Source organism: Crotalus tigris, unplaced genomic scaffold (genome assembly GCF_016545835.1).
Source record: "Crotalus tigris isolate CLP2741 ecotype Arizona unplaced genomic scaffold, ASM1654583v1 scf7180000019298.7629538967:1458412, whole genome shotgun sequence".
Classification (NCBI taxonomy): Eukaryota; Metazoa; Chordata; class Lepidosauria; order Squamata; family Viperidae; genus Crotalus; species Crotalus tigris.
Genome location: NW_024097474.1, coordinates 1,056,028 through 1,083,492, shown reverse-complemented (window position 1 = coordinate 1,083,492; position 27,465 = coordinate 1,056,028). Strand labels below are relative to the sequence as shown.

At 42.9% G+C, this 27,465-nt stretch overlaps 1 protein-coding gene and 1 long non-coding RNA gene across 4 annotated transcripts; one reads left to right on the top strand and one right to left on the bottom strand.

The window, feature by feature from the left end:
- Positions 1-11,386: 11,386 nt before the first annotated feature.
- SOD3 (superoxide dismutase 3) lies at positions 11,387-14,081 on the top strand. Of its 3 annotated transcripts, none has more exons than XM_039361539.1 (3): positions 11,387-11,644; positions 11,803-11,941; positions 13,152-14,081. In XM_039361539.1, the coding sequence occupies exon 3, from the start codon at positions 13,197-13,199 to the stop codon at positions 13,908-13,910; it is 714 nt and encodes a 237-aa protein (XP_039217473.1). In that variant the 5' UTR covers positions 11,387-11,644; positions 11,803-11,941; positions 13,152-13,196; the 3' UTR covers positions 13,911-14,081. The 3 variants fall into 3 exon arrangements, with proteins under 3 accessions (XP_039217473.1, XP_039217471.1, XP_039217472.1); XM_039361537.1 differs by having other exon boundaries at positions 11,388-11,644; positions 13,179-14,081; XM_039361538.1 differs by lacking the exon at positions 11,387-11,644 and having other exon boundaries at positions 11,679-11,941; positions 13,179-14,081.
- A 9,923-nt stretch (positions 14,082-24,004) lies between these two features.
- On the bottom strand, positions 24,005-27,193 carry LOC120316211. Its single transcript, XR_005558887.1, has 4 exons — positions 26,726-27,193; positions 25,877-26,521; positions 24,870-25,677; positions 24,005-24,671 (listed from the first exon to the last, which is right to left on the bottom strand). It is a non-coding gene; the product is annotated as an uncharacterized LOC120316211 (long non-coding RNA).
- Positions 27,194-27,465: the final 272 nt, after the last annotated feature.

Sequence of the window (27,465 nt, the reverse complement as noted above, 5' to 3'; positions counted from 1 at the left end):
TAACTGGATGGTGGGGAATGGAAGGATTTATACTCCTTGCAGACTGCTGGTCATTTGCCTCCTTTGAGAGGGTCCTTGAGGCCACTTGGAGGTTTGTCTGTGTCCTCAGGGTCACCTGAGTGGTGCAAATGGGTGTGGAGCCTTCTGGGAGCTGCTGAAAGGGAGGATGTATACTCCTTGCAGAAAACTAGTCATTTGCCTCCTTTTAGAGAGTCGTTGAGGCCACTTGGAGTCCTCACTTGTCCCAAAAGGGCTTTTTCAAGAGGCAAGTAGACTTTCTTGTTTTTTCTTTGAAGACGTTTTGCTTCTCATCCCAGAAGCTTCTTCAGTTCTGACTGGATGGTGGCGGAAAGGGAAGGATTTATACTCCTTGCAGACAGCTGGTCATTTGCATCCTTTTAGAGAACCGTTGAGGCCACTTGCAGGTTTATCTATGTCCTCAGGGTCCAAGTGGCCTCAATGACTCTCTAAAAGAATGCAAATGACCAGCTGTCTGCAAGGAATAGAAATCCTGTAACAACAAAGGTCGTAAAACTGACTTAACAAAAGTCTCACTTAACAAACAATATTTGGGGCCCGATTATGGTCGTATTCTGAGGACTATGTGTCATTCCATTCCATCATCCAGCCAATGGATTGGGACAAAGTAGCAGGAACCTTAGAACAAAGACATCCAGTCCTGTTTAATCCGCTCACGACTGAAATTTCTGTTTGTTTGTTTTTTTATCTAGGAGACTCAAGCCATTAGCTTTGCATCGAATGGTTGGAGGGCCGTGACCTTCCCCTTAATTGGAAGCCAAGACTTTTTTGGAAACCCGTCAAAGATCCAACAGTCACTTGCAGATTGGCTCAAGAAGGAAATAAAAAATAAGCGTGCAGAATTTTTGCTCAAGGTCAGATGCGGTTTCGTTCATGCTTTCTTCTTTGGAAGCTGAATCTCCGATGCTTTATTTTTTTTTTCCCCCACTTGCTGTTCTAAGAAAATTTCTTCTCAGCAACCAGAGAGAGTTGTGTGCAAACATTTGCTTTAATTGTGCTTAGAATCAAACATCTGGAAGCGTCTGGAAAGCTGCCATACCACGAAAGCTGGAAGGCAATCTCCCTGTCTGTCACATTGAATGGGTCTCTTTCTGATGGGTATCTAACCCTCTGGCCAGCTCACTCTCTAAATATATCAACAAACATATTTGTAATAAACAAATAAGACTTTTTCCCCCTCCCCCCTCTAAGTATGCCTGTGTGGAAAGCACAAATTTGTTTGCTGGAAAGAAAAAAAATATATCCGTGCCTGCTTACTTATTGTACAGACTAGCAATAACGGTTTAAATACAGCCTCGCGTTCGTGCAGACATTTTAATGGAGACATTGTCACTGTTCTGGATAGACTTCAGAATAGGGCCAGGTCATCACCCCCACACACACACCCCACCCCATGCACTGCCTGAGTCCTGCTTAGTGACGTAGGAAAACTGTGACCCAGTTTGCAGAAGAAGAGGGAGAAAGGTCAATATTTAAAACGGGGGTATATATTATTCCCCGGAGCAAAAAGAAGCAGAGATGGTCCAATTGATCCTTTTATCCAAAGGAGAGACCACATCTAACCTTCTTTCCATTTTGAAATTGCTTCCAGATTTTGTGCTTGCCATACAAAATAAATAAAATACAATTCTGATTTCGTGCTTTGCTCATTAGACAGAAATGGCTTGGTCGTACTGTTGTGTAGCAGTAGAAAGCGGCAGTTGTGATGTTGTTATCTGCTATTGTGCTAAAGAGAGTCGGAAGTTGATGCCCTTTTCTTTTCCCTCTTTACACCATTTCCCCCCCTCCTCCTCCCCTCCTCCTAGTTTTCTATTACTTTTTTGGGAATTTCTCTTTATGTTTTACATTTTGATCAACCAATAAAACTGTTCTTAAAACACTTAAAACGGGGGAGTTGTAATTGAGAAATGAAAGCCATACAAATGATTTTTAAATTCCTGAGGATATTTTGGAGGGGAATAAAAAAAACCCATTAAATATTTTATTATTGTTATTGGTTTGTGCTGCTATGTTTCCCCCTTGGTGTGTTTGTTATCTTTGCATTTTTTTTTGTAAGCCCCTTAGAGCCTTCCCCCCCCCAAAAAAGCATCTGAATTGCAGCACTAAATAATAAAACCGAGTTTCTATAATGTAGTGAACCTTGGACATGATCATACTATCGTTAGTAACATTCCCATTCCTGTTACAATTACAACAAGTTACAACAGTTCGTTTAGTGGCCGTTCAAAGTTACAACGGCACTGAAAAAGGTGACTTATGACCGTTTTTCACACTCACGACCGTTGCAGCACACACACACCCGGCCACGTGATCAAAATTCAGATGCTTGGAAACTGACTTGTACTTATGACGGTTGCAGCATCCCGGGGTCATGTGATCCCCTTTTGCGACCGTCTGACAAGCAAAGCCAATGAGGAAGCCAGATTCACTTAACAACTGTGTTATTAATAACTGCAGTGATTCACTTAACAACTGTGGCAAGAAAGGTCATAACGTGAGGCAAAACTCACTTAACAAATCTCTCACTTCGCAACAGACCTTTTGTGGCTCCATTGTGGTCATACGTTGAGGACTATCTGTAGTTAGTATTCAGTGAGGATTGAGTTGCCGTCTTGCTTCGGGGTCTGGGCTTGTTTTAAATCTCAGCAGGACGCTTGAGAGGGTGCACAATTGTCGAATGAAATGACACAAAGTCTCACTTCCCCCTTGATAGCTATCGGAGACTAAGAATGGAATTGAAAAATGGAATTGGAAGGTACCTTGGGGGTCATCTAGTCTAACTCTCTGAGCAGGCAGGAAACCTAGACCATTTCAGACAAATGGTTGTCCAATCTCTTCTTAAAAACTTCCAGTGTTGGAGCATTCACAACTTCTGGTGGCAGGTTGTTCCACTGGTTAATTGTTCTCACTGTCAGGAAATTCCTCCTTAGTTCCTGGTTGCTTCTCTCCTTGATCAGTTTCCATCCATTGCTTCTTGTGGAAGAGAAATGTACCTTCAGTTTAATGTCTCATCCCAGGGAAGATTGCAATGTGCCGTTCATTATTCATAGCCAAAAGGACCTCTGTTTTGGTCAAGCACATTTAATGTGTTTTCTGTGGTACACAAATTCACACTTGATGGTCCACGCATTTGCTGGATTGTTGCTTTTATTCAGTCTGAACTAAGCCCTGGGATTTGCTAATAAGCAGCATTGTGTCCCTGATGTGTTTGAGAAAGACAGCGAGCTAATTTGTGTGTTTGTCTCTTTTCATTGTGTGGTGTAAAAAATGTGGGAGTCGACATTTGAGAAACCTCTATTATAGCAGAAGCAGCCAGAAAATCACTTTTAGTTTCTAGATAACTTTGTTTCCTTCTGCTCTGTAAAAAAAAGCCCCGACATTATATTCTTGTTATGACTCTTTTTCCGACAGGAAGTAAATGAAAATGTTATGTTGGAATATGTTCAACGCCAAAATGCGTGCTAGCAGGGCAACGTAAATACCAAGTTTAGATAAACGTTTATAGTACACTCCAAAACAAATGTATAAAGTGAAATTTTTTGTCTGGATTTCAGAGTTATCTGTCCTGCCCAGAATCGCTAAAATGTCCTTGTTTAACACTTTGTTCTTCTCTTTATTGTTAAATGTCTGCCCTATTTTTCTGCTTATATAAGGACTGAAGATACTTTATTATAACAAAAGGAAATACAAAATATACTGTTTGTGCAGCAGGAGGCAATTGATCTCCTTAATCCAATGGGAGAAATAAGAGTTAATAGCTCTATCATCTTGAAGCTTTGCGGTTTTGGCCATCCTATGATGTTCTTCCAAACCTTCTCTTTGATCTTAAATAACAAGCACAAATATATCTAGAAGGTAAACTTTTTTCTTTCCGCTTCTAGCTCTATTGCCCATCTTGTACTGATGAAGTAAGGAAGTTGGGCAATGAAACGTCTGCAAGAAAACAGCTCAGAGATAAGTAGAGAAGGGAACTAGGGGATTAGCCATATTGGATCTAATCCTCACTAACAGAGATGAAATGATAGACGGTGTTGAAGCCACAGGAACCCTGGGAGGAAGTGATCATGCAATATTGGAATTCAACATTACGGAAGCACAAGCAAATAGAACACAGTCAAACTAGAGTCTTGGACTTTAAGAGAGCTAATTTCAATAAACTTAGAGAGGACTTGGGAAGGATTCCATGGATGAGAATCCTCAAGGGGAAATAATAATAATAATAAAGTGGAATTAACACTTCACGTGATCTTGATTCTATCCTTCTGTTAATGCAGCCCAGCACTGTGTTGGCCTTTTTGGCAGCTGCAGCACACAGCTGGCTCCTATTTAAGGGATTGTCCACTAGGACTCTGAGATTCCTCTCACAGTTACTACTATTGAGCAAGGTACCCCCTATACTATATGCAGCCCATCTCACTATAAAGCAGTTTTCCAGTTCTTTTTTTATTAAAAAGTTTTTATTTTCCATTTATTCATACAAAATACAATTAACCATTGGTACCGCCTGCCCATTCCCCCCAGGCTGCGTCCACCATCTCTAAACCTTCTCTACTTCCCTCCTCTTTCTCTCCTCCCCTCCTACTCTCTTCCCCTAACCATCCTACTTCCTCCCTACTCCTTCCTCCCCTCTCATCCCTCTCACACACATGAACGCAGCATAGGGGAAATGCCCAAGCATTTACCATGACTATATTATCCTTACCCACCCACTTACCCACCCATTAACTTCCACTATAAATGCCTAGCACAGAGGCTACTGATAACGTTTGTGTTGCAAGAAAAATCAGGTCCCATTCCAAGCCGGGAGTAAGACCCTGGAAATAAAATGGAGGCTGGCTGCTTAGGAAAGAAGGTTTAATGTTGAGCAGAGCCAACAAGAACATGTAGTTCTGGGTCAGCTGATTTTTAATTTTATTCTGTAAGCTGCTGAGCCTCATTTCACCACTGATACCTAAAGAAAGAGACAAATAGGGCCGCTCTCTAAAACTGCCTGTCACCAGCAGACACTTCCTTCCAAGGATCCTGGATTAGGTAGCTAGCCTTTCTATTTTTGGCAGCAGATGCCTGAAAGTGAATACACGTAATCCTCAATTTACAGCGGTTTGTTTGGTAATCGTTTGAAGTTACAATAGCACTGGAAAAAAGTGACTTACGACCGTTTTTTCACACTTTTGACCATGGCAGCATCCCTAATCAAAATTCAGACGCTTGGCAACTGACCCATGACGCTTGCAGCGATCCCCTTTTGCAATCTTCTGACAAGCACAGAAAATGGGGGAAGCCCAATTCACTTGACAACTGTTCTACTAGCTCAACAACTGCAGTGATTCACTTAACAGCCGTGGCAAGGACGGTCGTACAATGGAGCAAAACTCACTTAACCGATGTCTCGCTCAGCAGCATCAATTTTGGAGCTCAACCGGGGTTGTGAGTCACTACCTGTATTATAATCAACGTTGCCTTTAATCCTTAGCTAGATTTTATTTCACGAAAGGAGATAGAAGTAGTTCTCACACCCTGGGAGATCTGGATCCAGGAATCCGCATGATCTTATTTGATTCCCTGTCAAAACAATGGATCACCCAAAGCTTTCTCTGAAGTCGACCGGATTAGTTTAAACAATTGAAGTTCTCAAGTGCAAAAATCTTCACACCCTGCATCTTTAAGAAGCCCACACCAGGGGTATGTGTGTGTTTGTGTTGTGTGTGTGTGTGCGCATGTGTGTGTTACAACACTGCAAGGCCTGTGAAAGCTGCATGAGATGGGAAGATGTTCCCTCCCCTTCAAGTTTCAAGCTGTAAACAGGATTTAGGACCTTGAGAGAAGAGGAAAAATAATTAACACATCCCGCTAAAACTTCATTAGTCTCCCAGGGTTTAAATTATGCTTGCAACTCCGCCAACCCATTAGAGTGAATACTGTTTTGTTTTGTTTTTAAAGGTGGGAAGCTTTTTAAGCAGTATTTTGTGGGAGGGGAAATGTGTTTTCAACTGGCAGAAAACGGAAAGCCTCTTTTTTCCTTGTTGCAAAATTGCTTTTGAGCTCAATCAACTGAACACCGTTCCAAAACTTCAGCTCTCTCTCTCTGTCACAAAAACGCATGTCGGGTGCCTGGATATGTCTGGGTAAAAGAAATGATGGCTCACCGCTGACCCCATTTTCTATTTTCTGCAGCAGCCAAAGTCCTTTAAGCTACGCCAAAGAGGTCCATAAACCCTAAGATAGCCAGCTTTCCTTTGAGGGCTTTGATGACGCCGCTTGCTTTTCTCTCTGGCTATCTTGCCAGTTTGAAAGTGGGAATATATTTCTGTTGCTCGCAGAGATAAACTTTCTGTAGAATAACAGAGTTGGAAGGGAGCTCGGAGGTCATCTGGTCCAACCCCCTCTTGAGCAGGAGAGATCTTATATCATTCCAGTCTCTTTTTGAAAGGCTCCAGTGATGGAGCAACCACCACTTCTGGTAGCCAGCTGTTCCACTGGTTAACCGTCCTCATTGTTAGGAAGTTTTTCCTTAATTCCAGGTTGCTTCTCTCCTCGATTAGTTTCCATCCGTTGTTTCTTCTCTGGCCTTCTGGTGCTTTGAAAAATTGTCTTGTCTTTGTAGGAGCCCCTCAAATATTGGAAGACTGTTATCATGTCCTCCCCCTAGTCCTTCTTTTCATTTGACTAGACACGCCCAATTCCTGTAACTGTTCTTTGTATGTTTTAGCCTCCACCTCCCTAATAATTTTTGTTGTTCTTCTCTGCACTCTTTCTAGAGTCTCAACATCTTTTTTATATTGGAGTGACTAGAACTGGATGCGGTATTCCAGGTGTGGCCTTACTAAGAATTTATAAAGCGGTACTAATACTTCACGTGATCTTGATTCTGTCTGTCTATTGATGCAGATAATCCTTCTACTTCTTTTTACAGGCTAGACTTCTTAGGAATCATGTGGTCCAAACATGTTAAGGTAGGCCAGTGCAGTAAGAGCATAAGTGGAACATTCCTCCAATGGGATTTTCCCATGTATTTTATCAGGAAACATAGATAAGGCAGGCTAGAAAGGTCAGTGCCCTCCTAACCATACCCAAGCACTCCAAATTTGTTGGCGATGTCCATTTTGTTCTACGGGTTCATGGTGACCTAACCCTAACCCTAAGTGGAATTTTCCTCCAATGAGTTTTTCCCCTGCATTTTACCAGGAAACATAGATAGGGCAGCCTAGAAAAGTAAGTGCCCTCCTAACCATACCCAAGCATTCCGAATTTGTTGGCGATGTCCATTTTGCTCTATGAGTTCATGGTGACCTAACCCTAACCCTAAGTGGAATTTCCCTCCAATGGGATTTTCCCCTGCATTTTACCAGGAAACATAGATACGGCAGGCTAGAAAAGTCAGTGCCCTCCTAACCATATCCAAGCACCCCAAATTTGTTGGTGATGTCCATTTTGCTCTATGAGTTCATGGTGACCTAACCCTAACCCTAAGTGGAATTTCCCTCCAATGGGATTTTTCCCTGCATTTTACCAGGAAACATAAATAGGGCAGGCTAGAAAAGTCAGTGCCCTCCTAATCATACCCAAGCATTCTGAATTTGTTGGCAATCTCCATTTTGATCTACAAGTTCATGGTGACCTAACCCTAACCCTAAGTGGAATTTTCCTCCAATGGGATTCTCCCGTGTATTTTACCAGGAAACATAGATAGGGCAGTCTAGAAATGTCAGTGCCCTCCTAACCATACCCAAGCACTCCAAATTTGTTGGCGATGTCCATTTTGATCTACGAGTTCATGGTGACCTAACCCTAACCCTAAGTGGAATTTTCCTCCAATGGGATTCTCCCGTGTATTTTACCAGGAAACATAGATAGGGCAGCCTAGAAAAGTCAGTGCCCTCCTAACCATATCCAAGCACCCCAAATTTGTTGGTGATGTCCATTTTGCTCTATGAGTTCATGGTGACCTAACCCTAACCCTAAGTGGAATTTCCCTCCAATGGGATTTTTCCCTGCATTTTACCAGGAAACATAAATAGGGCAGGCTAGAAAAGTCAGTGCCCTCCTAATCATACCCAAGCATTCTGAATTTGTTGGCAATCTCCATTTTGATCTACAAGTTCATGGTGACCTAACCCTAACCCTAAGTGGAATTTTCCTCCAATGGGATTCTCCCGTGTATTTTACCAGGAAACATAGATAGGGCAGTCTAGAAATGTCAGTGCCCTCCTAACCATACCCAAGCACTCCAAATTTGTTGGCGATGTCCATTTTGCTCTACAAGTTCATGGTGACCTAACCCTAACCCTAAGTGGAATTTTCCTCCAATGGGATTTTCCACTGCATTTTACCAGGAAACATAGATACGGCAGGCTAGAAAAGTCAGTGCCCTCCTAACCATATCCAAGCACCCCAAATTTGTTGGCGATGTCCATTTTGCTCTATGAGTTCATGGTGACCTAACCCTAACCCTAAGTGGAATTTTCCTCCAATGGGATTTTCCACTGCATTTTACCAGGAAACATAGATACGGCAGGCTAGAAAAGTCAGTGCCCTCCTAACCATATCCAAGCACCCCAAATTTGTTGGCGATGTCCATTTTGCTCTATGAGTTCATGGTGACCTAACCCTAACCCTAAGTGGAATTTCCCTCCAATGGGATTTTCCCCTGCATTTTACCAGGAAACATAAATAGGGCAGGCTAGAAAAGTCAGTGCCCTCCTAATCATACCCAAGCATTCTGAATTTGTTGGCAATGTCCATTTTGATCTACGAGTTCATGGTGACCTAACCCTAACCCTAAGTGGAATTTTCCTCCAATGGGATTCTCCCGTGTATTTTACCAGGAAACATAGATAGGGCAGCCTAGAAAAGTCAGTGCCCTCCTAACCATTCCCAAGCACCCCAAATTTGTTGGTGATGTCCATTTTGCTCTCCAAGTTCATGGTGACCTAACCCTAACCCTAATAGACTGAAAGCAGCTATCACATCTGAGCTATCTGATCACCTTGAAATGGTGAGAGCTTCTGGTTAACAATTCAGCTCTGATGCTTGGGTAAGATGAACCCCCTTTTTGAGTGAGTGGCAGAATTAATTAACTGGGTGGCTTGCAGGTGTAAACACTTCACTATATCTCTAGCTCACTGGTTTTATATTGATAGATAGAGAGATAGGGTAGGAAAAAACTCAACTGAAAACAACAAGACATCAGACAATCATTTTGTTACAGCTAGCTGGAGTCTCCCTTAAGAGCTAACAATGCAAAGAATTGGTCAACCAAGTTCTTCAGAGAAGTTCTAGAGATTGAACATTGGCAAGCAACCTTTAGATATTGCCTAGAGACAGACAAAACTGTTTCTGTTTACAGCCAATATACACCCGAATAACAGTAGAATGGAATAGCAGAGTGGGAAGGGACCCTGGAGGTCTTCTAGTCCAACCACCTGCTCAACAGGAAACCCTATATCATTTTAGACAAATGACTGTCCGCTCTCTTCTTAAAAGCCTCCAGTGCTGGGGCACCCACAACTTCTAGTGGCAAGCTGTTCCATTGGTTAATTGTTCTTATTGTCAAAAAATTTCTCCTTAATTCTAGGTCATTGATACAGAAGTCAATATATTTTATTTCCCTCCACTCAGCCAGGATCAGCCGGGGGGTGGGGGGTGGGGGGGAGGATTGGAAATGTGAGTTAAACTTCTTATTGTATTGCCTGCCCAAAATTGTTGGCTAATCCACACAACAGGCTTAATTGCTCAGAGTTCAGAGAAATTTCAAGCATGTTGAAATTCCAAAGAAGGCTGCCAAGCTTAGTCAGATATTAATCAGAAGCCTATCTGGAAAAAATGTGACTTGTGAGCTGGTCAAGTCCTAGTTAGCTCAGCTTAGTTCTGAACTCTGTTGTCCCAGGGACATGTCCCATGGGTAACTGGGTTTGGCTTCTTCTTCCGGAGAAGATCCTTGGGAAAACAGCTGATGTCACTGTTACACAAACACTAAGCAAAGGCCTTCCAAAATTCACAGCTGTGTTTCCTGCTTTGAACAGCCTTCCCGTGTCCCAGTCCACATTCCCCAGATAGGCATCAAGAGTAGTGACATTCACGTTTACACCGAAATGAATCTTCCTGCTTTCCCTCACTAGCACCAGAGCGAGCCCCTTAAGGAGACCTCTCACCCCAATGTGAAATATATATATATATATATATATATATATATATATATATATATATATATATATATATATATATATTTAAAAAAGCTGTTTGATTTAAAGAGAGGGACTGCCCTTGATTTTCTGGAAGTAGAACATGACATTGTGGAAGAAAGATAAATCCGTCTATTGAAGCATTTGCTGAAATAACAATAACAATAGGAAGAAGAAGAAGAAGAAGAAGAAGAAGAAGAAGAAGAAGAAGAAGAAGAAGAAGAAGAAGAAGAAGAAGAAGAAGAAGAAGAAGAAGAAGAAGAAGAAGAAGAAGAAGAAGAAGGGGAGGAGGAGGAGGAGGAGGAGGAGGTTTTTGGAAGAGACCTTGGAGGTCATCTAGTCCAACTCCCTGCTCAGGCAGGAAACCCTATACCATTTCAGACAATTGGTGGTCCAATCCTTCAGAGCATTGCCTCCACACTTATTTCAGATGCTACAATCCTAGGGAACTGACAAAAGAACTAGAGAGATAAAGACTACCCCAAAATCACACACACCCCCACACACAAAAACCGGACCACATCTCAACAACCAAATAACCCAAAACCAAACCATGATTCAGAGGCAACCAAATGAACAAACCCCATTTGCATCGCACAGACGATATTTAAACACAAAGGGCCATGGCCCAGCAACAACAAACAGCCAATCAGACATGACGAGTAGATGTCAATCCCCAGCCATTCAATTCCAGGAATTGAAATCCACCCATCTTGAAGTGGTGGCGTTCGAGAAAGACTGGAAGAGTCTACAGTCTTGGAATTTTTGGTAGCAATCCCTCCGCGCATCCAGCAAGGACGAATCCTGTCTGTCTTTCCTGAGATCAGACCAGCTTACTGGCTGATCTCAAGAAATCCAGACAGAATTTGTTTGGTTTTCTTGAGATCAGCAAGAAGTCACCCACGGAATTTTCTTTTGCAGAAACCATGTGTGACTGGCCAACCACCATACCAATATTAACTTGGTTATCGTGAACATTGCCAGAGATTTTATCCCTAAACTTGTTTAGCAAGTCCTTTAACCTTCTGATAACCAGCCTGTTACTCACTGTACCGTGTGGGAGCTATGATCAAGATGCATATTAATGACTCATGCAATACAACCCTCTTCCCACCCCCCCACCCCCCACACAGACCAACACCCACACACCCACACTGGAGATTGTAGTTTCCCAGATAAATCTCCCTGACATGCCAAAACTCTCTTTTGCCCACAAAAGCATCTGTATTACTTAAAGCTTCTCTAATACCCTAATCAGGGTATTAACCAGTAGGATTTTGAGGCTGGTTGGGAAATCAACTTGCAAGGCTTAGGACGGGTTTTCCAGACATCTTTCAAGGAACTGATCAGCAAATCAATCAGCTGAGTCAAACAAAAATAGCAGACTGTACAACCCGTGGAAATATTTCTGAAGGTCAGAAAAGGTGAGGATTAATCACAAGCCGTTTCTTTGGGTTCGCAAATTTGGGAGAAGGCAGTTCCTCTGGATTTGTTAAATGGATCCACCGTTCCCCCCCCACCTCTCAAAGTCCATGCCAACCACTTCCCAGAAGTTAGTATTTCCTAATTCTTCCATAAACAGGCAGCGCCAATTTGCTTCGACTCCAGAGAGGGCTGGAATCTGGATTTGACAGCTTGCCACCGTTTCTACGACGAAATTGCAAGCCGCTGAACTGTGTCACCGGAAAACAGATCTGTGGTGAAGAAAACCTCGGATGAAGGTAGGACGGTATTTATTGTTAGAAACAAACTAAGCGAAGCTTTTTTAGAGGTGATTTCAACATGGTGTTTGTTTTTTTTCCTGGCTTGAAAATATCTTTTGAACAGAAGAGAAAGGCATTCTAGCTGCTGAGAACCTTGTGTTTTCAGCGACTGACTTTCGTAGTGAGTTTCCTACAAGCTTGTTTGTAAAAGGTGCTGGTTTGGGAGGAAAGTTGTGGAAAAGAGATTAAGAAAAAGGACAGATCCGATATTCTTATATTTCCCATCCGTATTTAAGAGTTCGAGTTTATCATGATGATTAGAACTTTGATTTTGAAGAGAAACTGTAATGCTTAGTAAGCCGGTGAAGTTCAGAAGGCTAATCTGCAAATGCAATCATTCATATTTTATAGAACAGAACAGAACAGAATAGAATAGAATTCTATTCTATTCTTCTCTATTCTATTCTACTCTATTCTGTTCTATTCTCTATTCTTTTCTGCTCTATTCTGTTCTAAATTATTCTATTCTATTCTACTTACTCTACTCTACTCTACTTTAATTCTATTCTATTCTATTCTACTTACTCTACTCTACTCTACTCTACTTTAATTCTATTCTATTCTATTCTATTCTATTCTATGATTAGGGGACTGGAGGCTAAAGCATATAAGGAACGGCTGCTGGAATTGGATAGGTCTAGTTTAATGAAGCGAAGGACGAGGGGGGACATGATAGCAGTCTTCCAATATCTCAGGGGCTGCCACAAAGAAGAGGGAGTCAAGCTATTTTCAAAGGCGCCTGAAGGCAGAACAAGAAGCAATGGGTGGAAACTCATCAAGGAGAAAAACAACCTAGAACTAAGGAGAAACTTCCTGACAGTTAGAACAATTAACCAGTGGAACGACTTGCCTCCAGAAGCGATGAATGCGCCAACACTGGAAGTGTTTAAGAAGAGACTGGACAGCCATTTGTTTGAAATGGTATAGACTAGGGTTTCCTGCTTGAGCAGGGGGTTGGACTAGATGACCTCCAAGGTCCCTTCCAACTTTACTACTACTACTACTACTATTGTTATTATTATTATTCTATTATTTTATTCTATTCTTTTCTCCTATCCTATCCTATCCTATCCTATCCTATCCTATCCTATCCTATCCTATCCTATCCTAAATGCTCAAGATTACTATTAAAAAGTGACTCCTGTGTCATTCCTTTTTGCTCTGCTAGCCCACCGCTTCGCTCTAATCCCTCCAGGGTCTGACTTGGTCCAACATGCTCCTTCTGCTGCTGCTCACTCCCAGCTTGGTCCTTTGTGACACCAACATCACCGTGGTATGGGAAGACGCACCGTCTACCATCAGCCCTCTTGTAGACATGCAGAACAAAATTAACGATCTGTGGCTGAGTTTGCTGTACCCCCAGCTGTACGATGACATCTTCAAAGCCAACCGGACCGCCTACGCTTGCTGCGCGGTCAAGCCCAGTAGCAAATTAGAGGCAGAGAAACCTCAGGTGACGGGTTCGGTTTTGTTCAAGCAGGGCTACCCCCATGGAAAGCTGGAGGTCATCTTCTACCTGGACGGCTTTCCTGCGAACTCATCGGCCAGGGCCATTCACGTCCACCAGTACGGTGACCTCAGCGACGGCTGCGATTCGGCCGGAAGTCACTACAACCCTTGGAAAGTCAACCACCCTCACCATCCGGGGGATTTTGGAAACTTTGAGCCTCAAGAGGGCAAGGTTCGAAGATTGAAATTGAACCTCAAAGCCACCCTCTTTGGACCCCAGACAATTCTAGGAAGATCGGTTGTGATCCACGAGCAGAAAGACGACCTCGGGAAGGGCGGCAACAAAGGCAGCCTGGAGCACGGGAACGCTGGCCTGCGCCTAGCGTGTTGCGTCATCGGCACCTGTAAGGAGAACCTGTGGGACCAGCATTGGCCTAAAGTCCCCGTCAAAAGGAAGAGGAGGGTTATAAAACCTTGAGCGTGGCTGGCATCCCGAAGGCCGATCCACGGAGTTTTGTCTCTGCTAAGCTAATTACGACAACGGCATCTCTTCCGAAAATGTTAAAAGCGGCCCTTCTCCTTTAGTGAATCCTTCACTCTATAAGCAAGTTAATAATAAAGAAGAGCAGTGCTAGCCTGTCAAAGTTGATATTTGTGCTTTGTTTTTGAGGTGGGAGAGCTTTAAGAGTTAGGTGTTAGGTGTTAAAAGAACGCGCTTATGTTTCGGTATAGAAACCTTACACAATCCTGTTTTTAGGGTGCCGTATCTCTTGAAAGCATCCCAAGAGTTATCAGTGCCGCTGGAAGAAGAAAAGGGGAAATAAAATAAAAGTCTTTGACTAAGGTGATCAGCTCTATTTCCCTGCATTCCAGGAATGCACAAATAGGTTTATCTCTCTCTCCCCGTCTTTTCTCCTTTGACAAAGATGGCTGGACCAGACTGATAACGGCTTGTGCCAAAGCGTGTCGGAACGGAGTATGTACATGATTTGTATTTTAAACCTTCGGATCTGTTATTTTATCCTGCTTCTACAGGTTCGGTTTTGGCTTCTTTCCTCTTTTTTTTTTAATCTTCTTAACTTGTTTGAGTTATCCGCAATCCGATAGCTGTCTCACATTTGAAACTAGGCTTTTACAAGCATAATCTTGGATTTTAGCAGGGTGTCAAGAATAAAATACAATAAAATAAAAGCCCCAACGAGACTGTTTGGAAAGCTTGCAATAGGGGACTCGTCCAGTCAACCTGGGCAAGGTTGATTACACAACAGAAATAAGTACTTTTTTTTTCTTCTTCATACGGTCCTCCAGAAACACATTCGAGTACGCAGCTACAGCTGGGAGCGAATAGCATTTTTCATTTCAAAGTTGCTCTGCTTTTTCCCGTTTCCCTGGTTTTTCGGAAAAGCTCACACTAGGTCAGGCGCTCTCCATTTAAGTCGATGGATTTGGGTCCATTAAAAAAATGAACAATGCAAATAAGTGGGGATATTTGGGGAATGAAGGCTGGCAGGACTTACGCCTGTGTTTATTCACTTGAAAACAACGGCAACCAGTCGTTCGGAATGGATAAACTGAAATTAACTATTTCACCCTCTCTCCCAACCCCCACACCCCTCCCTGGAGTATCCTGGTGTGATGCTCACATTTTGTAGAAGAAAAACTGGCAGAGCCAGGGGGAGGAGTGAAAAGGGGGATCAGCCTAGCATCACTACGTAGCCACAAACAAATTAAGTCCGATCTGTCTTAACCGCCATTGACCCTTATTTAGCTCTAACCAAGTGCCAAGCATTAGTTGAGAAATTCCTAGGCGTAATTTTTTAGTAATAAATCAAGTATACCACATGTGAATCCGGGTCTTTCATGCCCGACCCATTTTCATTTCTTGTTAGTGAACTGTTAGATGTCCAAATTTGGCACACTATATGAGGATTCTTGCAAAGCATCGTCACACAGCTACAACAGCTCAGTTAGTGACAGTTTGAAGTTACGACGGCACTGAAAAAAGGGACTTATGACCATTGTTCACACCGACGGCCATTGCAGCATCTGCAGGGTCACGTGATCAAGATTCAGACACTGGACAACTGACTCATATTTATGACGGTCGCAGTGTCCCGGAGTCATGTGATTATTTTTTGTCACCTCAGACAAGCTAAGTCAATGTGGGAAGCTGGATTCACTTAACCACCCTGTTACTAAACAACTGCAGATTCGCTTCAGAACATGTGTGTATATATGTATATGTATATATATATATATATATGTATGTGTGTGTATATGTATACGTATATATATGTATATGTATATATATGTATATATATATATGTGCATGTATATGTGTGTGTGTGTATATGTATGTGTATGTATGTGTATATATATGTGTGTATATGTGTGTGTGTGTGTGTGTGTGTGTGTGTGTGTGTGTCCCTAATTACTATAAAAATACAAATACCAGACATATTTGTGCAATAATGGAAAATCCTCAAAGTCTGGGAAGGTTATAAATCAGCTGTTTATTGTTAAAAAGGAACTAAAACAATAAAAGCAACTATTTACAATATTAAATAAACAGCTGATTTATAACCTTCCCAGAGTTTGAGGATTTTCCATTATTGCACATAGATAGATAGATAGATAGATAGATAGATAGATAGATAAATATAGATGTATAGATAGATAGATAGATAGATAGATAGATAGATAGATAGATAGATAGATGTATAGATAGATAGATAGATAGATAGATAGATAGATAGATAGATAGATTATATATAGAGATAGAGATATATAGAGAGAAATCAAAAATAATTTTATGAAAAGTGCAAAAATAATTTCATTGGAAGTTTATTTTGGTAGAACAGGACATTCCTGAATACATCCCAAACCCTTACAAAAGATGACCCCCTGTAACTTCAGCAAAGAGCATACGGTGTCCCACAAATCCAAGCTCCTCACTGCAGGATTACAAATATAGTTGAAAGTAGTTTCAAATACTTTATTGTTTAACACAAGCATCACATCTTCCAAGCACAGCCCAGCTGCAACAGTTTGTACAATTCAAAACATAATAGAGTCCTAAAGATAAAATATATAAAAATATCATCCAATAGTTTAAGGATAAAAAGTCACATTTTTATCATTGTAAAAATTATGAAAGCGATGATAAAATAGCATGATGGGTTAAATAGTTCACAAATTTAAAATGACATTTTTGATAAAAAGGTGAGGTGTAAAAGAAACAACAGTTGTCATACAAAGATTTCTCTCAGGAGAAAGAAAACGCAACTTCAGTGTTCAAATACATGAATATCACAACAGGTATCTCTTGGTGAAGAGATGGTGATAAGAACAGATACAAAAAGGATACATAAAAACAGGCAAAAGATAAAATATCTTGTTTACCATAAGCATCACAACTACTTAACAACAGTAAATCAGGAGTAAAACTCAGCTTTATTACAAAAAATACACGTCAAACAGAATGTTACCAAGTCTGAATCCCATTTACAGATATTTCAGAAACAAAAAGATAAATGTGTGTGGTAGAAGAAATCAAAATTATTGAGGTGACAGCCACGTACTGTGTGTCATGGTTATTCACCAGTCAAAACATAACTTATACATTTTAAACAACAGCCAAGGATAAAATTATTCCCAGGCAGAAAAATAGAAACCTTTTTAAAAATCACTGGCCACACACTAATCATTTACAAGGGCCACTGAAATTTTCTTTCTGGTTCTAAGAACCACTGTCATGGCTAAATTTACACCAGGCAGAAAGCTATAAAATCTATTACCAAGCACTGGCCACACACTGGTCATTTAGCAGGGCCAATGAGGTTTTCTTTCTGGTTCTATGAACCATCGCCAGGGCTAAATTTACACCAAGCAGAAAACTATAAAATCTATTACCAAACACTGTCATTTAAAAGGGCCAGTGAGGTTTTCTTTCTGGTTCTAAGAACCACTGCCATGGCTAAATTTACGCCAGGCAGAAAACTATAAAATCTGTATGATTGTATTATTTTATAGTTTTATTGTTAGATTATTGTTTTAATTTTGTACGCCGCCCTGAGTCCCTTGGGATTGGACGGCATATAAATAAAATTAAATAATAAATAAATTTACGCCAGGCAGAAGACTATAAAATCTATTATCAAGCACTGGCCACACAGGTCATTTAAAGGGGCCAGTGAGGTTTTCTTTCTGGTTCTAAGAACCATTGCCATGGCTAAATTTATACCAGGCAGAAAGCTATAAAATCTATTACCAAGCACTGGCCACACACTGTCATTTAATAGGGCCAGTAAGGTTTTCATTCTGGTTCTAGGAACCACTGCCATGGCTGAATTTACACCAGGCAGAAATCTATAAAATCTTTCATCAATCACTGGCCACACACTGGTCATTTAAAGGGGCCAGTGAGGTTTTCTTTCTGGTTCTAAGAACCATTGCCATGGCTAAATTTATACCAGGCAGAAAGCTATAAAATCTATTACCAAGCACTGGCCACACACTGGTCATTTAAAGGGCTGTTGAGGTTTTCTTTCTGGTTCTAAGAACCATTGCCATGGCTAAATTTACACCAGGCAGAAAACTATAAAATCTATTATAAATCACCGGTACACCTAGCATTAAAAAGGGCCATTGATATGTTTTCTAGTTCTAAGAACCAACATCATGCCTAAATTAAGCCAGCCAAGAAATCTACTCAGAGTTTCAATGGCCACATCTAGAGCCACACAGATTTATTTTCCAGTTTGAGGACCTAATGTCTCACCCTAGCAAAAAAAATCTAGTTATTAATTTATTGAGATGGCAATACTTCATAACAAAGTTCGACACCGGATTTACTTTTGGTTCTAAGAGATCTGGCTGCTACTGACATTATTTCTCAGGGTAGAAAAGTGGGAGGGAAGCGATCCGAAAGGATTCTCTTCCAGTTTGAGACTCAGCTGGAGATCCTCACGCACTGGAGGAAGCTTGTAGTTGAGCGCTGTTGTCTCCTCCAGGGTGATTCTCCCTGGCTGCTCACTCAGGGTCGCCCAGGGCGACCCCAGAGTCTTCCAGTGGGGGTCTCACAGAGTGTCTGCTCAGGGACTGAACGAGCCTGGGGGCCGGCAGAAGGCCTTCTCACTCAGTGTGAGTGTCACAGAACGTAACTCAGGGACTGGAAGACTCCCATCAGGAGCGGAATGGGATGTTTAGGCATGGACCCTTGGCCTTGCCTCTGTCACCCCGCCACTCGCCTCAGCCCATTTATAGGCAGCTTTCTTCCTCCCACAGCCACTTACCACGACCAATGGGCCCTTGGCCCTCGGCCTTCAGCCCACCAATTCACTCGGCACTCTTTGTCCCGGGCCTTGGGCTGCAGGGATAAGTAGCCCTCAGCCAATCGGGTGGCAGGCAGAAGCCATGGTGCTGCGGGGGCAGCGTGTGATGAGTGATCACAGGGCCTGTGGGCTGCGGCTGCTCCACGAGATTTGGGCCCTTGCAGCTCTATCACCAGGACCAGAGGGAGGGGGAGTGGTGGCAGGAGTCACAGCCGCTGGGGCCACTGGGGGGGGGGCAATCAGGTGAGAGTGTGTTGGGGAGACCAGGGATGGAGGGACGGGTGCCTCAAGGGGGTTTCACAAAGACAGCTTGGCTCACAACTCAAACGGAAGAGGGGAGCAGGAGCAAGGCTGGTGGGGGGGCGATGGGCTGGGGCCACGCACAGAGGCTGTTGCCCGCGCTTCCCTCCCATGACGCTCGCAGTTCCAGCAGCCCCCCAGCCTTCACTGTTCACTGTGTTTCCCTCCCATAAAGCTCGCAGTTCAAGCAGCCCCCCAGCCCTTGCCATTTGCCCGCGCTTCCCTCCCACGCGCTCACAGTCCAGCAGCCCCCCAGCCTTTGCCATTTGCCCACGCTTCCCTCCCACGATGCTCAGTCCCAGCAGCCCCCAGCCCTTGCCGTTCACTGCGCTTCCCACCCATGGCACTCGCAGTTCCAGCAGCCCCCCAGCACTTGTCATTTGCCCACACTTCCGTCCCACAACGCCCGCAGTCCCAGCAGCCCCCCAGCCCTTGCCATTTGCCCGTGCTTCCCTCCCACGACGCTCAGTCCCAGCAGCCCCCCAGCCCTTGCCGTTCGCTACGCTTCCCCCCCCACGGCGCTCGCAGTTCCAGCAGCCCCCTAGCACTTGTCATTTGCCCACACTTCCGTCCCACAACAGCAGTCCCAGCCGCTCCCAGCCCTTGCCGTTCGCTGCGCTTCCCACCCACGGCGCTCGCAGTTCCAGCAGCCCCCCAGCACTTGTCATTTGCCCACACTTCCGTCCCACGATACCCAAAGTCCCAGCAGCCCCCCAGCCCTTGTCTTTTGCCCGTGCTTCCCTCCCACGACGCTCACAGTCCCAGCAGCCTCCCAGCCCTTGCCGTTCGCTGCGCTTCCCACCCATGGCGCTCGCAGTTCCAGCAGCCCCACAGCGCTTGTCATTTGCCCACACTTCCGTCCCACAACGCCCGCAGTCCCAGCAGCCCCCCCAGCCCTTGTCATTTGCCCATGCTTCCCTCCCACGACGCTCACAGTCCCAGCAGTCCCCCCAGCCCTTGCAGTTCGCTGCGCTTCTCTCCCACAATGCTCGCAGTTCCATCATCCCCCCAGCCCTTGTCGTTCACCATTTTTCCCTCCCAGCGGCCTTGCCCCTCCTCCCCTCTTTTGTTTGAGTTGTGAGCCAAGCTGTCTTTGTGAAGCCCCTTTGAGGGGCCTGCCCCTCCTTCCCTGGTCCCCCAACACACTCTCGCCTGACTGCCCCCCCCCCAGTGGCCCCAGAGGCTGTGACTCCTGCCATCACTCCCCCTCCCTCCGGTCCTAGTGATAGAGCTGCAAGGGCCCAAATCTCGTGGAGCAGCCGCAGCCCACAGGCCCTGTGATCACTCGTCACACGCTGCCCCCACAGCACCATGGCTTCTGCATGCCACCCGATTGGCTGAGGGCTACTTACCCCTGCAGCCAAAGGCCCGGGACAAAGAGTGTCAGGTGAATTGGAGGGCCAAAGGGCAGAGGGCCAAGGGCCCATTGATTGTGGTGACTGGCTGGGGGAGGGCAACGTGGAATGAGGAATAATGCATCTCTTTTGACTCACATGTTTCACAGACTGCACTGAGAATGATCAGCACTGGTCATGTGTAAAATCTGATGTTATCTACAAAAGGCAACAGATAGCATTAAAAAGTGCAGTGTGATGTGTTAGTGAAACTCTCTTAGAGTTTCAGGGATTCTTCTAAAAGTCAGTGGTGATTGATTTGGTGAAGTAGCATTCTTGATGGAGATCATATCCATTCTTGGGTTCCATTCCTTCTTCTTCCATCAACACTGCAGGCTGACAACGGAGTCTTCTGTCTTCTAAGGTGGTGTAGAATACATGCCTTTGAGATTAAAAAACCCGTAACATTACATCAGATGCCATTGGAGTTTTATTCCTAAGAATGCACAATACACAGAGGTTATGCTTACCTCAGACACAGGTGTTATACTTACTTATCTAGGCATAAGGGATCATCAACTAGTGGAAGACTATCCATCTCCCTCCATATCCTAAAACTTTGAAGAATACAAGACTCAGCTAAACTTACCTCACAGCGTAGGAGGAAAAATCATAGCCAAAGGCTAACAGGGCTTGAGCTGGAGACATTTTCTTGCTCTCTGTTTCTTCTTTCTTCGTTTGCTTTTGTTTCTTCCTCAGTCATGCCCAGCAAGCGTTGTCTCTTTCGAGGAACTTTTGACAGCAGGTGTGCAATTCTTCCTCCGCTCAATCTCAAAAACTCAAAAACTATAAAACCTTCTATAGATCAATGGCCACATCTAGCATTAAAAAGGCCAATGAGGTTTTCTTTCTGGTTCTAAGAACCCTTGCCGTGGCTAAATTTACGCCAGGCAGAAAATTATAAAACCTATAATCCATCAACAGCCATGCCTAGGATTAAAAATGGCCATTGAAGTAGTTTTTTTGGTTCTAATAACCATCGCCATGGCTGAATTTACAGCAGGCAGAAAACTATAAAACCTATTACCAAGCACTGGCCACACACTGTCATTTAAAGGGGCCAGTAAGGTTTTCTTTCTGGTTATAAGAACCATTGCCATGGCTAGAATTATGCCAGGCAGAAAACTATAAAATCTATGATTAATCACTGGCCACGTTGCTCATTTAAATGGGCCACTGAGAGGTTTTCTTTCTGGTTCTAAGAACCACTGCCATGGCTAAATTTACACCAGGCAGAAAACTATAAAATCTATTACCAAGCACTGGCCACACACTGTCATTTAAAAGGGCCAGTGAGGTTTTCATTCTGGTTCTAAAAACCACTGCCATGGCTGAATTTATACCAGGCAGAAAACTATAGAATCTATAATCCATCAACAGCCATGCCTAGAATTAAAAATGGCCATTGAAGTAGGTTTTTTTGGTTCTAATAACCATCACCATGGCTGAATTTACAGCAGGCAAGAATGGTTAAAATCTATCATCTAATGGTCAGCTGTGATTGACTTGGTGAAGTAGCATTCTTGATGGAGATCCTATTCATTCTTGCGTTCCATTCCTCCTTCTTCCTTCCACGCTGCAGGCTGACAACTGAATCTTCTGTCTTCTGAGGTAGTGTGAAGTAAATGCCTTTGTGATAAAAAAAAAAAGCCCAAACATTACTTCAGCTGCCATTGGAGTTTTACTCCTAAGAATGCACAGTACGCAGTGCTTTCTATTACCCCAGTTGCAGGTGTTACTTACCTAGGAAGGACTATCAAGTATGGAGGACCATCTATCTCCCTCCATATCCTAAAACTTTGAAGAATACAAGACTCAGCTAAACTTACCTCACAGCGTAGGAGGCAACATCACAGCCGAAGGCTAACAGGGCTTGAGCTGGAGACATTTTCTTGCTCTTTTGTTTCTTCTTTTGCTTTTTTTTTCTTCTTCTGCCATGCCCAGCAAGTCTTCTCTCTTTCGTGGAAACCTTGGCAGCAGGTGTGCAATTGTTCCTCCTTTCAATCTCAAAGACTCAAAAACTATAAAATGTTCTACAAATCAACGGCCACATCTAGCAATAAAAAGGGCCAATGAGGTTTTCTTTCTGGTTGTAGGAACCACTGCCATGGCTGAATTTACACGAGGTAGAAATCTATAAAATCTATTATCACGTACTGGCCACACACTGTTCATTTAATGGGGCCAATGAGGTTTTCTTTCTGGTTCTATGAACCACTGCCACGGCTAAATTTACGCCAGGCAGAAAACTATAAAACCTATAATCCATCAACAGCCATACCTAGCATTAAAAATGGCCATTGAAGAGGGTTTTTTGGTTCTAATAACCATTGCCACGGCTAAATTTACAGCAGGCAGAAAGCTGTAAAATCTATTACCAAGCACTGGCAACACACTGGTCATTTAATGGGGCCAATGAGGTGAGGTTTTTTTTCTGGTTCTAGGAACCATTGCCATGGCTAAATTTACGCCAGGCAGAAAACTATAAAACCTATTACCAAGCACTGGCCACACACTGTCATTTAAAAGGGCCAGTGAGGTTTTCTTTCTGGTTCTAAGAACCACTGCCATGGCTAAATTTACACCAGGCAGAAAACTATACAATCTATAATCCATCAACCGTCATGCCTAGGATTAAAAATGGCCATTGAAGTAGTTTTTTTGATTCTAATAACCATCGCCATGGCTGAATTTACAGCAGGCAAGAATGGTTAAAATCTATCATCTAATGGTCAGCTGTGATTGGCTTGGTGAAGTAGCATTCTTGATGGAGATCATATTCATTCTTGTGTTCCGTTCCTCCTTCTTCCTTCCACGTTGCAGGCTGACAACTGAGTCTTCTGTCTTCTAAGGTGGTGTGAAGTAAATGCCTTTGTGATAAAAAAAAAAAGCCCTAACATTACTTCAGCTGCCATTGGAGTTTTACTCCTAAGAATGCACAGTAAGCAGTGCTTTCTATTACCACAGTTGCAGGTGTTACTTACCTAGGAAGGACTATCAAGTATGGAGGACCATCTATTTCCCTCCATATCCTAAAACTTGAAAGAATACAAGACTCAGCTAAACTTACCTCACAGCGTAGGAGGCAGCATCACAGCCGAAGGCTAACAGGGCTTGAGCTGGAGACATTTTCTTGCTCTCTGATTCTTCTTTCTTCTTTTGCTTTTGTTTCTTCCTCAGCAAGCGCTGCCTCTTTTGAGGAAGTTTTGACAGCAGGTGTGCAATTCTTCCTCCGGTCAGTCTGCAAAGTTAGAAAAACCCCTATCCTCTTTTATTGATCAACAGCCACAGCTAACATTAAAAAGGGCCAATGAGGTTTTCTTTCTGGTTATAAGAACCATTGCCATGGCTGAATTTATACCAGGCAGAAAGCTATAAAATCTTTTATCAATCATTGCCACACACTGGTCATTTAATGGGGCCAGTGAGGTTTTCTTTCTGGTTCTAAGAACCACTGCCATGGCTAAATTTACACCAGGCAGAAAACTATAAAATCTATTACCAAGCAGTGGCCACACACTGTCATTTAAAAGGGCCAGTGAGGTTTTCTTTCTGGTTGTAGGAACCATTGCCATGGCTGAATTTATACCAGGCAGAAAACTATAAAATCTATAATCCATCAACAGCCATGCCTAGAATTAAAAATGGCCATTGAGGAGGGTTTTTTGGTTCTAATAACCATTGCCACGGCTAAATTTACAGCAGGGAGAAAGCTGTAAAATCTATTACCAAGCACTGGCCACACACTGGTCATTTAATGGGGCCAATGAGGTTTTCTTTCTGGTTCTAAGAACCATCGCCATGGCTAAATTTACGCCAGGCAGAAGACTATAAAACCTATTACCAAGCATTGGCCACACAGTGGTCATTTAAAAGGGCTGTTGAGGTTTTCTTTCTGGTTCTAAGAACCACTACCATGGCTAAATTTACACCAGGCAGAAAACTATACAATCTATAATCCATCAACAGCCATGCCTAGAATTAAAAATGGCCATTGAAGTGGGTTTTTTGGTTCTAATAACCATCGCCATGGCTCAATTTACAGCAGGCAAGAATGGTTTAAATCTATTATCTAATGGTCAGCTGTGATTCTTGGTGAAGTAGCATTCTTGATGGAGATCATATTCATTCTTGAGTTCCATTCCTTCTTCCATCAAAACCGCAGGCTGACAACTGAGTCTTCTGTTTTCTAAGGTGGTGTGAAGTAAATGCCTTTGTGATAAAAAAAAAGCCCTAACATTACTTCAGCTGCCATTGGAGTTTTACTCCTAAGAATGCACAGTACGCAGTGCTTTCTATTACCTCAGTTGCAGGTGTTACTTACTTAGGAAGGACCATCAAGTATGGAGGACCATCAATCTCCCTCCATATCCCAAAACGTGGAAGAATACAAGACTCAGCTAAACTTACCTTACAGCGTAGGAGCAACATCACAGCCGAAGGCTAACAGGGCTTGAGCTAGAGACATTTTCTTGCTCTTTTGTTTCTTCTTTTGCTTTTTTTTTCTTCTTCTGCCATGCCCAGCAAGTCTTCTCTCTTTCGTGGAAACCTTGGCAGCAGGTGTGCAATTGTTCCTCCTTTCAATCTCAAAGACTCAAAAACTATAAAATGTTCTACAAATCAACGGCCACATCTAGCAATAAAAAGGGCCAATGAGGTTTTCTTTCTGGTTCTAGGAACCATTGCCATGGCTAAATTTATACCAGGCAGAAATCTATAAAATCTTTCATCAATCACTGGCCATACACTGGTCATTTAAAGGGGCCAATGAGGTTTTCTTTCTGGTTCTAGGAACCATTGCCATGGCTAAATTTATACCAGGCATAAAGCTATAAAATCTATTACCAAGCACTGGCCACACACTGTCATTTAATAGGGCCAGTAAGGTTTTCATTCTGGTTGTAAGAACCACTGCCATGGCTAAATTTACACCAGGCAGAAAACTATACAATCTATAATCTATCAACAGCCATGCCTAGGATTAAAAATGGCCATTGAAGTAGTTTTTTTGGTTCTAATAACCATCGCCATGGCTGAATTTACAGCAGGCAAGAATCGTTGAAATCTATTATCTAATGGTCAGCTGTAATTGACTTGGTGAAGTAGCATTCTTGATGGAGATCATATTCATTCTTGTGTTCCATTCCTCCTTCTTCCTTCCACGCTGCAGGCTGACAACTGAATCTTCTGTCTTCTAAGGTGGTGTAGAATACATGCCCTTGAGATAGAAAAACCCTAACATTACCTCAGTTGCCATTGGAGTTTTACTCCTAAGAATGCACAGTACGCAGTGCTTTCTATTACCTCAGTTGCATGTGTTACTTACTTAGGAAGGACTATCAAGTAGTGGAAGACCACCTCCCTCCCTCCCTCCATATCCTAAAACTTTGAAGAATACAAGACTCCGCTAAACTTACCTCACAGCGTAGGAGGCCACATCACATCCGAAGGCTAACAGGGCTTGAGCTGGAGACATTTTCTTGCTCTCTGTCTTTTCTTTCTTCTTTTGCTTTTGTTTCTTCCTCAGTAAGCGTTGTGTCTTTCGAAGAAGTTTTGACCGCAGGTGCAATTCTTCCTCCGCTCAGTCTGCAAAGCTAGAAAAACTCCTACCCTCTTTTATAGATCAACAGCCACAGCTAACATTAAAAAGGGCCATTGAGGTTTGCTTTCTGGGTCTAAGAACCATCGCTATGGCAAGAAAACAATACCGCAATCAAGGAACGGTCAAAGAAGCTAACAACAAATAGCACAACAAAGGACTTCCAAGATCATTTTCAACAACACTGAGAGAAGCCACTCAAACATAAACTGACAGCAAACCACACTCCGTTCTACTAGCACTGATATTCCCTAGTTGAGTAATAAAACATGTACAAGAAAACCACCAAGCTCAGAGAGCACCAAGGACGCCTCATTTGAACCGTGAGCCCCAAATATTCTCCTTTGTTGGTATTCGTCATATTAAATTGCACCATCACATTTCCTTTCGGTTATAAGAATTAAACCATCTGTCTTACTGTTGATGTCTTCTTCTTCGTCTACAGGTCAATTTGGATTCATGGCTTTGAAATAAAAAAATCAATATTACTTCAGCTGCCATTGGAGTTTTACTCCTAAAAATGCACAGTAGACAGTGGTTACTATTACCTCAGACATAGGTATTATCTTTATTTATCTAGGCATAAGGGGTCATCAACTAGTGGAGGACCATCAATCTCCCTCCATATCCCAAAACTTGGAAGAATACAAGACTCAGCTAAACTTACCTCACAGCATAGGAGGAAACATCACAGCTGAAGGCTAATAGGGCTTGAGCTGAAAACATTTTCTCCTTTCTCTTTTGTTTCTTCTTCTGCCTTGCCAGCAAGTCTTCTCTCTTTCGTGGAAACTTTGGCAGCAGGTGTGTAATTGTTCCTCCCCTCAATCTCAAAGACTCAAAAATTATAACATATTCTATAGGTCAACAGCCACATCTAGTATTAAAAAGGGCCATTGAGGTTTTCTTTCTGGTTCTAAGAACCACTGCCATGGCTAAAGTTACACCAGGCAGAAATCTGTAAACTCTATTACCAAGCACTGACCACACAGTGGTCATTTAAAGCAGCCGCTGAGGTTTTCTTTCTGGTTCTAAGAACCATTGCCATGGCTAAATTTACACCAGGCAGAAAGCTATAAAATGTATTATCAAGCACTGGCCACACACCGGTCATTTAATGGGGCCAATGAGGTTTTCTTTCTGGTTCTATGAACCACTGCCACGGCTAAATTTACGCCAGGCAGAAAACTATAAAACCTATAATCCATCAACAGCCATACCTAGCATTAAAAAAGGCCATTGAAGAGGGTTTTTTGGTTCTAATAACCAATGCCATGGCTAAATTTACACCAGGCAGAAAACTATAAAACCTAGTACCAAGCACTGGCCACACACTGTCATTTAAAAGGGCCAGTGAGGTTTTCTTTCTGGTTCTAAGAACCACTGCCAGGGCTAAATTTACACCAGGCA